At 33.4% G+C, this 12,226-nt stretch overlaps 1 protein-coding gene across 1 annotated transcript; it reads right to left on the reverse strand.

The window, feature by feature from the left end:
- On the reverse strand, nucleotides 1–9,127 carry LOC133797361 (conserved oligomeric Golgi complex subunit 3). Its single transcript, XM_062235240.1, has 25 exons — nucleotides 8,952–9,127; nucleotides 8,598–8,681; nucleotides 8,403–8,516; nucleotides 7,903–7,947; nucleotides 7,634–7,708; nucleotides 7,444–7,539; nucleotides 7,039–7,116; nucleotides 6,464–6,549; nucleotides 6,207–6,273; nucleotides 6,032–6,094; nucleotides 5,765–5,866; nucleotides 5,544–5,648; nucleotides 5,369–5,461; nucleotides 4,911–4,999; nucleotides 4,230–4,449; nucleotides 3,640–3,726; nucleotides 2,946–3,062; nucleotides 2,826–2,858; nucleotides 2,605–2,691; nucleotides 2,455–2,517; nucleotides 2,240–2,356; nucleotides 1,712–1,804; nucleotides 1,229–1,351; nucleotides 588–688; nucleotides 1–492 (listed from the first exon to the last, which is right to left on the reverse strand). The coding sequence occupies exons 1-25, from the start codon at nucleotides 9,042–9,044 to the stop codon at nucleotides 360–362; spliced, it is 2,364 nt and encodes a 787-aa protein (XP_062091224.1). The 5' UTR covers nucleotides 9,045–9,127; the 3' UTR covers nucleotides 1–359.
- Nucleotides 9,128–12,226: the final 3,099 nt, after the last annotated feature.

A 12,226-nucleotide genomic window follows, 5' to 3' on the forward strand; every position in this document is an offset into this window, starting at 1 on the left:
TGAAAAACAGCAAAACAATTTTAAACATTTTATATTTTGTTGCAGAAATAGCTCATCGAGTCATGATACAAATCTTTCCCTAAAAGCTACATATATAAATTGAGGTATTTCGTAGACCTATCATGAGATAAGACAAGCAAAAATCATCCATCATCGATAAATCAAAATTGATACTTGTATAACTCGACAAAGAAAGATTGAAAAAAAAATTACATGTTCCATGCCAAAGTTCAGGTACCATATTTTGGTAACTCTTTCCATTAACGATTAAAGCCTCAGCTCGCTGTGTGGTAAGAGATCATCAAACAACAGGAATAGGGTATGAAGCAACTCAATCAATAGGGGCTTCCAAAGCCAGTCTACAGAAAACTGTCAAGTTGTGCTTCTAAATCTTGTATGGCGGGCATCTTAATGATGCTTTGTATCTCTTCCGGGGAATACTCAGCCTTCAGCAAGGATTGTACTTGGGTATGAGCTTCAACAATATTTGTCCTACATCAAAAAAGAAAACCAAGCTGATATAATTGGCCGAACCACTCTTTACATTGTTACAAGTAAAACTAGCAAAGCATGCATGGAAGGCTTACTTTATTGGTTTAAAAAGTATAGTTCGCGTAGATGAATTCTGCAGATATAGTTTCATCTTTTCCATCACTGTAGGCAGCTCCTGCTGAATGGCAGCGCTAACCTGTTCCAAAAATGTATGTGTTCACACAAAATCAGATTCAGTAGGACCTTCATAATGATCAAGACAAGAAACGGCTAGAAAAAGAAAACTCAGCCTTGCAATTAGGGCGACTTTCATAAGCATTTCAAAAAGTGGAGAACAAGTGAGAATTACGTTATTTGGTAGGAGAGGAGTGGAAGAACAAAGTTGAGTTAGCTATATTTTATTCAAACCAAACTAGAGAGAAAATAGGGGAAAATGTTTATGAACTTGTGGTCGATATGAAATTATCTATTTGGCCATACCATGAAACATAAGGGAAAGCACTTTCCTTTCTATTACTCTTATTTTCTGTTCATTTTATGTTTTACATTCCTTCCTACCAAACATAGTGTTTTCTTACTTTGAATCTTAGACTCGCAGTCAATATTATGCTTGGATTTCTTCTGCATCATTACTGTTACCTTAATATGTCAATTCCAGGTTGGTATTTTCCCCAATCTTTGTATGTTCTAAACTCTCTTTATGTGGTCAACAGGAAAAAAAACTAGCATGCCATACCTTTTGAACAAGTTCAGCCACTTTATCTGGAGTAGCAAAAGCCTGATCCTTGAGTGGTTTGGCCATAGATGACTCTTTCTGGTTCTGGCTGCCTGAGGACAAAGCAACTTTAACAGCTGTAACCTACAAAACATATGGTAAACGTTTTAGACTCAATTGAACCTATTCAAAGCCACAAAATTTGGGAAACAAACAATCCTGTGGCCAAAGAAGATTTTCAGATACATTCCATCAGCATTTTGTTTTAATGATGTCGTTTTAAAAGTAAAAGAACAGTTGAATAAGAAAGAAAGAAAAAAGATTCCACTATTCTATTCTCACAGGTCTTGCTTTTGAAACCCCGGTGGCATAAGCAGAGTTCTAAAACATGTATGTTCTATTCAATTTGTATAAACTGCAAATAATTGATCTTTCATTCTGCTGGTTGTTAAAATTATGTACCCAAGTTATGAAAGCCACGTGATTAAAGAGACAAGGACAAACCTTGGTGACAAATGAAAGCATAGGATCAACAACTAGCTTAGTGACAGACATGATGAATTCCTCACAAGTGGCCTTCAGACTTTTCTCCAGTTCCTGCAAGAAAAAGTGTTACTGACAACTAGATAAATGTTGCAAAAACAAAAAGTGTACTGGAACTCTTCTCCACCCACTCCCCCAAATATCCCATCCATCACTTATTAGAGAAAACAGAGCACAGCAATTATATGCTGCAAAGAATAGTAGAAGAAAATTTAAACTGAAGAAAGACTAGAGCCCACAGGTTATCTTGTATGTTCATCTCCACAAGGCTATCATTTATTCTTCCCTTAAAGCATCAAAGCTGATATCATCGGCAAAAAAAAAATTCAAGAGCTTGCTGAACTAAGAACTAAACAGAGTTCTAAAGAAATTTAGGAAATAAAAAAAAATTAAAAAAAGAAAAAAAAAATTTATATACTTGTATGTATATACGTATTACACACACTAAAAAATAATAACAGCATAAATAGTTTCAAGTGAATCACAAACCTTCTTAGCATCTATTTGACTTTCCAAAACTCTGGGTGATAAGGTCCTCGCCAGGGAAGAAGATCTAGACCAATCAAATAGAGAGGCTTGACCTCTAAGTAGCCGTCTTAAATGATCCTGGAAATACAGTTCAACAACAATTGAGACCTTCCTTCCATTATATGAAATTGTTAGTTAAGAATAGCAGCAAAAGGTTTAGCTCTGGAGGAACTAACCAGCAAATGAGAAAAGTCAAGTTCCTTGTGTGTCACTGAAAACTCAATATCGAAAGGTGCAATCTGGGGATGGGCAAAAAAAATATTTGAAGAATGAGATAAGGTGATTAGTGGAACATCCACCACAAAAACAGGGTAAACATGGATCACCTGCTCCCTCAAGATAAGAAGATGCTTTATGAGAAACAATTGGCCATCCATTGGTGAAGATCTCTTTGTTATGAGCTTGCTTGCTTTCTACACAAGTAAAGAACGGTTGAACAACAATCTTAAAAATACAAGCAACGTATAAATTTTCGTCTATGAAATTTGACAGTGAAAAATATCACAATTTGTCACCACGTAGAGATTTTCTTGTTAAGATTACTCACTTGGATGGATTCTGAGCAAAATTCTACAGCTTCCTGATAGACATAAACCAAAAATTGTTTAGCAAAAGCCAACAATCATATTCAAAATAGATGGGTTTATGAAACGAACAGGCTACATACCTGTGCTAAACCAGTGAAAACTGCTGGTTCTAAACAACGATATAACTTTGAAAGACAAGATAGTGTTTTCTCTAGTGGGGGATACCAAGATTTAAATACATCTTGGTTTTCATCAGCCTGCAGTTCGATTTGAAAAAAAAAACGAAACAAAAGAGATTTTTGAGATGTACAGTAACAATTATTAAGTAACATTTGTGTCTAACCTTGTTAACCCAACCAAGATTATTACAGAGATACAGTACAAAGTGGAGCATGTCACAAAAAATGTCCTTTGGAAGTGAGTTTGCTAAACGATAGAAGCAAATACACCTCCGGCATTAATATAGTTTATTTCGTGGTCTCATCAACATTTCATTAGGGAACAAGCCTCACATGCCATACTATGTTCCATCTCCATATATATTATTTGGCCAAAGGTATTTATAGAAAATTGAAATTACTGAGCCACGTCCTAGAAGTTCTGCAAACTCCAAAAGTCCTTGACAAGACTAATTTGACCCCTAAATACAATCTCCTACTTTTCATGTGAAACTTTCAGATACCATCGACCCCAGGATGAAACTTGTACCCTTAATTAATTGTGTATAACCTTTTAGGAATTTAGTTTTAAACAGTAAAACCAATCAGCCTTAAATTTAAATGAAGTATAAGAAATATTTGTCCTGACAAATAAAGGAAGATTGAGAGGCCTTACAGAAGTTGTTTCAGGTTTCTTCTCAGCAGACTGCTCTAGCTTAGCAGGGTAATCCAAGTCTTCGTTTAAAGGCAGATAATTAGCTATCTGAAAAAGAAAACAAAGCTATAAAACTTCTTCCACAATAGTTACATATTCAACTCGATTCAGCATTTATGTATCTAATAAATTTCTTTTACTGCAAATGTAGTAGAAATTACATAAGAAAGCTCCAATCGCTAGCAAGATCAGCAAACAACCAGATAGCTAGCTATCTTTTACTGCAAGATCAGTAAAAGTCCTTTTAACTCTTTTACATTAAACAAGCAGATAGCTAGCTACCCAACATCTAAATCTATCCCTCAAACTATTTTTGGGTCTAACTCATCCTTAATATGATAAGAAAATAACGACACTAAAAACTCCTGATATTTCTTATTTTGAATTTGCCAAATATTGATTTTTAGAAAAGCTACTGTATTCTTCAAATGGTTCTTAGAATTTGCAGACTCACTTCCTATAACTACTTTCAAATGAAGAAAAGAAATACAAAAAGTTTCACATTGGCACCTAAACGATTAACATTAGCAACTTCTTAAGCATAAAATCACCTCATCACGAATATGTGTTCGGGCTCGGAAAGTCAACCTCTCATGAACATCTGCTAGAATCCTCTGTAATGTAGGACGTATTCCAGACAAAGATTCACTCCGTCTACTTAGTTGTTCCCCCAGCACTTCGACTTTAAGAATATCAACAAGCTCACAAAGAAAATCAATATTTGTTTCATGAATAAGTTTTGGCCTCAATGTATCATACAAGTATGTAGACCTGCAATAAGCAACATCAATTATGAAAGAGCTGTGTATAATTATTGATAATTGTAGGAACTAAGTATTCGCTAGTGTCATGTTTCAGTGAATTTTGAGTTTTCTTTTTCTTTGTTTTTTTTTTGTGTACTGAGTCGAGGCATTTTCGTCAAAATTGATAACTATAGGAACTGATTTTTTGCTAGTCATATTTCATATGAATTTTGATTTTCAGGTAAGGTTTAAATTGCACAAGTTTCCAATGTCAAATGTAATTCCTAAATAATTAGAACTTAGAGGAAGATTTTATCATTCCTGTTTATTATCTTCCAATGGAGTTCTTATTTACTGATTTAAAAGAGACCCTGCTTTGATACAGTTCCTCCAAACTCATTGAAGATAAAATTCCAACCTCTAGTTCCCACCAATTCATATGAGAAAAGCATGGTCTCAATAAGCATTAACAAGAAACTCAATTCTTACAAAGGATCTATCAATGGAGCCAAACTTGAAACGTCCTCTGAAGAGGCTGGGAAAAAATGATCAAAGAGTTGCTGCTCAAGCTGACAAACCTACAAATGTGGCAATGTGAAATGAATGGAAAAATAGAAATCCATCTAGTAATTGTATATTTCTTTAATAGATCTAAATGGCACATAAAAAAAGAAAGATAAAATAGAAGGACCAGAAAAGAGTATAAATAGATAAATAACAATCAAATAACCCATACAATCTGGATAACTACAAGTCTAACCCTTCTAAATAAGGACCCAATTACTAAGTAAATAGAAACATATATCCTACAAGTATAATTCTAATATCAAACTACATTATACATCGTTGATATCCTTCCTTTGAAAGAAAACTCTTTTTCTCCTATGTTTTCCTAGTTAGAATAAGTGATTAGCATTTTTTCAACTAAGACAAAATATATATTTTACCTGCATTAAATACGCACATCCAGATCGAGTCATTGATGGCAAGGACTCCTTCTTTGCAAACTCAGATATTCGTTGATAAACTATGCCTTTGATCTAAAAAAAATAAGTTAACAACAGTAAACTAACCAAATCAAAGGACCTTTGTCCTATACAAAACAACCAATGTTGAGCTCACCAAGGAAAGCCTCTGCTCACAATAAAGTTTGTGGCATTCTGCAAGTAGCTGAATATACTCTTTTCTTGATGATCTACTTTCAATTTCCTTCAGCACTAGCTTAAGCTGCAAAACTTCAATTATTAGATATGGTCACATAAAATCTCCAAATTGAGAAGTCTACTCCACCTCAAATTGAGAACTTATTCGATAGCATCATCCAACCAAGAAAGAAACAGTACCTCACTTGCCGCTGCCTTGAAACGAACATATATAACAGATGCCTCTACACCCTCAGCAAGAGATGCCTTGCTGCTACTATTGCTCCGGATTGCTGACTGAACCTGATGAAGAAACAATAACCATATAGAACCAGAACATTTTCTTTTTTAGGTAACAAGCAGAGCACTTGATTTGAGACCAAAAGGAGACAGGAACAGAGGTCTACCAACCCAACAAAACAGCACATAACAATGGAGCGCATTAATTCATCCCCTACATTATTTTACCTGAGAAGAAGCACTTTTGAGTACAGAAAGTACATGAGAGCGAATCATACCCAATGCTCGAGACTGTCATAACAAAAAAATTACTCAATTATTGGAAATGGAAACAAATTTTAGTGGAAGAATGTGTAAAAGTGTAACGTTATCTAATCAGCTATCTGCATAAATTTGTTTCTACCTGCAGTTGTCGAAATTTGAGTAAGTAAACGCCAGATTCAGCATACTGTGGATTGTTTTCTACATACCTAATATAAAGTAGATAATGTTTAAGGTCATCAAGTTGATTGAGAAAATAAATGTCTCAACAAAATATGCTAGTAATTCCCTAAATCAACATATAAATTAATGGTACGACACTAGTAATATTTAATGAATGCAACTAAAGCAGCAAAAATAGATACACAAATATATATGATGTAAATAGCATCCCCTTACGCTATGCAGTCATCAAGGCGTTTGAGCAGAGGAAGGAAGTTCTCATTGACAACATTCATATTTGGAGAATAAAAATTTGTAGAGATCTGCACAAGGATAGACAACAGCAAATCATTTTGTAATGATAAGAACCGAATAGTTTAGTATAATACACTGTCAAAGTTTTGAATCCAACAAATTGCAGTTCAGTTTATATTTCAATAATCAGCTCTCCAATTAAACTTTAAAGACTGGACACTAAGACTAATCTGACAAATTCAACTTTTACACTAAAAAAATTCAAGCATAGAAAATGTTAGATAGTTCAAATGCATTACTAAATTATATTCATATTTCATTACATGCATTTAAAAAAATCCAAACAGAAAAAATTACAAGCGGTATCATTATCAAAGCCTACCAACCTGTTAAAATGAGCTTAATTTGTAAGGGTTTAAGAATGGTCTATTTTTCCCAACCCAACAACCAAAAAATAATAGGGGGAGAAAAAGAAAAAGATAGCGATGAACCCATATGAAAGAAATATTATTTGAACAAAAGTTCAAACTCTAGGTAAGATAGCATTCGAACCTTACATTCTCCAATTCATCAAAATAGTTGAGCTTACTACGAAGTGCTTCTGCAAATTCAATCAGCCTTTGCTTCTCTACTACCTGAAAAGAAAAATGAGATATATGATGAAATGTTAAACCAAAAAGCAGCACCCAACACAATAGGACAACAAATAAACTCCATGCTGCATCAGAGGGATGAACAGAAGATCAAATTTTCTCATCCTACAAGAACAAAAAAAACAGCAACTAACAAATTTCCTTGAGACCTAAGAGATGTATACCTATCCCTTATGATGCTAAGATATTTTTCTTTTAATAATAATAGACAACAAAGACCCTTTATACAGCAAAAAAAAAACCAGATTCCGGTACTCACTTTATGGACGAAGGTAAGAAACGATAACTGATATATGAAAGAAACCTTACCAAGCGATCACATGCATCATGAAGAGTTTTTGTCTTTGTTGCTACTGCTTGATGTTGCAGCTGTAACTCATTAAATAAATCTAAAGTGTCATCCACCTGCACATAAGGGAACTCAACCATTTTAAACAAAGATGCTAATATCTCTTAGACGGATCATCCACATTATATTCATGTAATAACATATGATCACCTGATGAAGTATGCTGTCACATGTCTGTATGCGCTCTGTCAATGTGTTCACATACTGCCGATACTTCTCCTCCGTCTGGAGAAAAAATAAAATGAGGCACAGTGAATAAATGCTGATAATTAAACTTATAAAGGGAAGAAAAAAGGTGGGGTGGGGGATCCAGTGCACTCTAAGTAAGAAATATATATAATATAATACTATATACTGATATGAAATACAACTTTCCATTTCAAACAAAATGAAATAAATAAATAATAATACAAGCTAACCTCAGACTTCATGGCTGATTCAAGATCCGTGAACCACTTATAAAACTGTAAGCAAAACAAAAATTATTAAACTCAGAAATCTAACATGAGAGAGAGAACAAAGTTGTAGAAACACAAATAGCTTACCTAAGTCCATTTTGTCTTAACTTTAATAGGACGGAAACAAATTCAAAGTGTCCAAACATTACTATTAAGGAAAATATGTTCCATTGCTAAATATCAAGGAGTTTCTCCGATATCCATATACTACTAAAAAGTAACCAGGCAAAAAGTGCCCAAGTACTGCTCCAATACCAAAATTTAAAGTCTGTATTATCTCCGATAGTGCTAAAGCATATCCAAATGCCAAAAGAAAATCTTACGTGCTGCCTAAAGATTATCATACTAACATACCAATATGCATAGCAATGCAAAATACTCTATCCAATTTGAAGAATAGTGATGAAACATCGGCAATTCATAAGGAAATGGCGATTAAATTAACGAATTCAAGGACTAACCTGATTTGTATTGACGAGAACAGCTTCTATAGCTCCAGAGTGCTCAAATCCCAAGGAGTTTTCCTTCGTGGAGACGGACAAGCCATTATCTTGTCCAGAGATACGATCTTGGGCCTACAATTCGACAGAAACCCAAGTTACTCTACATATCACACAAAGTAGCAAAGATGAATCAAAGAGTAACTATGATCTCACCAAATTGGGAGGAAACGGGCGATCAGCGACGGCATGAGAAAGAGTAACAATGGCAGCTTGCTGCTGCTCTGTCAAAGGAGCATTCTGCCGAACAAATAAATAAACTCCATAAAATCACCAAAATACAAAATGCCGTGAGCAGATCTAATGTTATCTGATCCAAGTCTCTCAATTACAACTATCAGAGCACAAAATTATAGACGAAATATAAAGCTACTGCAATAGAAATTTCAACACTGAGATCTGCTTAGGGCTAGATCTGGAATGAAATTCTCCACCATGATTGAAGTAAATCCGGTACAACAGGTGTAATTAGACAGGGAAAGAGAGAGAGAGAGAATTGAAAATCGAGACCTGTTCCCAGTGAGATGCGAAGTTGTAGCCCTTGGAAATGGCTCCTCCAGATTTCGGATGAGCAGTAGAAGAAGGGCTTGGTTTGGTTGCCATGGTTGGTTCAGTTTCACAGCATTCTCATCCTCAGTCTTCTCCTCTGGTGTGTCTATGTTTCACTCCCCTTGTTAAGACGAAATGGATTTCAACAGTTTCAACGTATGACAAAGCAGCAGCGAAACGGTGCGTATCACGATATAAGAGTAGTTCTTTTTTTTTTCTTTCTTCTTTTTTTCTTTTTTGTTCTTTGTTCTAGTGACAAAATAAGGTGAAAATACTTACAGAAATTTATGTTTATGTTTTATGCATAATAATTTAATGAAATCCAACATAATTTATTATTACAAATATAAGACAATTTTAATTTTTTGGACAAAAATATCTATAATATTTAAACACTTATTTTCTCTCTCAGTCTAAAATCTCTCTCTAACGTTTTTTATTTTATCACTCTCTCTCACTTTAATCTTGTAGATCTCGAAAAAATACCAAAATTTAAAAAAATAATCATCTGAAATAGTTATTTAAGTGAAAAAATATGAACTTCCAAAATTTTCATCAAATTTCAGTGCAGAGCATCGAAATTGCATCAAAAAAGCATCATATGGCCAAAATAAAGTTTTCATGATTGCATCGAAAGACTATCGATTTTGCATCGAAAAAACATCGTTTTGGCCAAAAAAATAAGTTTTCATAATTGCATCGCAAAAGCATCGAAACATCATCAATTTGCATCGATTTTGCATTGAAAAATCATCGTTTTGACCAAAAATCAAGTTTCATGATTGCATCGAAAAATTATCGTTTTTGCCAAAAATCAAGGTTTCAAGATTGCGTCGAAACCTCATCGATTTTGCATTATGAAACTTAAAAATAATTCACAAATATTAATTGAAATCTTAAAAAATTAAATAAAAGTCATTTAAACTCTAATAAAATCTTTAAAATTCACTCTAGATTTTAAAAAAAAAACAAATATCTAACAAAAATGAATGAAATAAAAAATCAAATATCAAATTAAAATTCACTCTAGATATTAAAAAATCAAATATGAATGAAATAAACAAATTAAATTTAAATAAAATATTAATTAATTCAATAGACTCGTATTAGAAACTGTTTAACGCCCAAACGTGACTTCCACTTAGCGGTAGTCGTAGTATAGATGGGTGGTCGATTCCACAATGAGGTAAAGAAACAAGTTAATCAATAAATAAATGTTAGAGATAAATAATGTGAGGAAAATAGAAAGAGTGATATTTTTTTGTTTGTTTTTTATATTTAAATATTAGAAATAAATATAGAATAAAGTGTGATGTAACAATATGTAACAAGAAGGAAAGATCAATAGTCACCAATATGCATACTTATTTATTTGGATCTTTGATTCACAAAAAGTTACACAAATGAGAAGTTCACATCCCAACTATTCATTTGAAAGATTAACATTAAAACACAAATATGTTTTACAAAAATGTATTCAAGTGATTATTATTCTTTACCATGGAAAGATGAGATAAATCTTATGAGAAATCTAAAAATGACAATATACCATTGGCAATAATGCAATAAAAGATTGGACATAAAACCTAACACAAATATTACTTTTACTATTTATAAAATACATAGAAAGAGCATGACTAATTCTATATAGATTTTAGCAAAAGTAAATATATATGGATGAGATGGAGAAAATGATAAAGATATCATCTATATTATTTTCACTAATTTGATAATATATAGAAAGTGCTTGACAAAATCTATATACTATTAGTAAACATATATATAGATAACAAGATGAAGAAATAGAGATGAAAGAAAATAAATCACTAAAATATATAAAATTTAAGCACATGGTGAATCAAAAATACCAAACAAAGTCATAGTGTCTATAGGATCATCCTAACCTTTCCAAGAAGGTTAGCCTATTATGCTAGACATTCTCATAAAATTCTAGAGATAAAATATGAGAGATGAGACTAAAATTTGGTAGAGTTTTGCTACCTAAAAATTACATATCAAATGTGAAGAAAGTGTCCCTATTTATAGATGGAGAGAAGGACTAAAAAGAAATTAAACAACAAAATGGGGTTTACAAAATAAATCTGAAATATTAATAATAAAATATGATTTAAAAAAAATCAAATCTTATTATTAATATTACCCTAGCTATTTTGGTGTATGGTCATTTTGCTCTTTATCTAAAACACCAACAAAAATTGAGCTTTAAAGCTAAAAATGGGAGGTCCAAGGCCCAAAGAGCACACAAAATGAGCTGGTGGCAGCTGGAAGTGTTGACCCAGTCGTAGCCAATGGGAGCACGCCACGTGGCGCGGCTGGCTGCTGTTGAAGTAATTTGGAGGACATGTATCACGTTATTGCTTGAAGGCTGGGGTCACATTATTGCTGGGGATCACGTTATTGGGCCTGCTGGGCCTTTGGCAGATGATATTGATGGTAGAATTAGTCACGTGGTGGAATGGCTAAAAGGAGGAGCTGAAGGGAAAAAGGGAATGGCTGTGGACAGGTGGCGGGCAAGGAGCTGGGACGCGTGGCGTGAGGTGGTTCGGTGGCTCGGCGGCTCGGCTCAGCGGCTCGGTTCAGCCGCTCGGCTCGGAGGCTGGGGGAGAAAATGGGCCTAGGCTGGGGCCTTTGGATTCTTGGGTCTTTGCCATTTTCAATTTTGCCAATTTTCTTTTATTTATTTCAGATTTAATTCTTTCTTTCTCTTCCATTTCAAAATGCCAAAATACAACTTTAATTCCTACAAAATAACAATAAATTAATTAAATCATGATCAAATATTTTCATCCATAAAATATATCATATTAATTCCATGAAAATATTAATTAAAACTTAATTTATTTTGACATTTAAGATCAATAAAGTTGCACTTTTCACCTCTAATCACAACCCCCAACTAGCTTATTGCTAGTCCCTAGCAATTCAAGCGGATAAAAATGATTACCAAGATGAATTAGTGAACTAAATTATGCAAAATCATTTAACAAAATGTTTAGTGAGAATTTAGAAAATGCTATTTAAAACTATCAAAGTTGTAATTCAAGAGTTTTGTGTGTGTGCAACAAACCATATCGTTCTTTCCAAAATTTACAACACAAACAATATTGAAAAATTACCAAAGAATAAAGTCTCAACTCCAAATCATCACAAATGTTTTGAAAGTATTTTTATGGGAGATGGTTGACACTCTTGGAGTTGGAAATTTATCAATTAAC

Source organism: Humulus lupulus, chromosome 8 (genome assembly GCF_963169125.1).
Source record: "Humulus lupulus chromosome 8, drHumLupu1.1, whole genome shotgun sequence".
Taxonomy (NCBI): Eukaryota; Viridiplantae; Streptophyta; class Magnoliopsida; order Rosales; family Cannabaceae; genus Humulus; species Humulus lupulus.

Bases quoted from the DNA above. Each gene is read 5' to 3' on its own strand.
- LOC133797361 (XM_062235240.1), bottom strand. From the start codon at position 9,044: ATGGCAACCAAACCAAGCCCTTCTTCTACTGCTCATCCGAAATCTGGA. The intron at 5,867-6,031 runs GTAAAATAATGT...TTTCTTCATCAG, and splicing joins TCAAAAGTGCTTCTTCTCAG to GTTCAGTCAGCAATCCGGAG. The intron at 2,518-2,604 runs GTGATCCATGTT...GCCCATCCCCAG, and splicing joins TTCTTATCTTGAGGGAGCAG to ATTGCACCTTTCGATATTGA.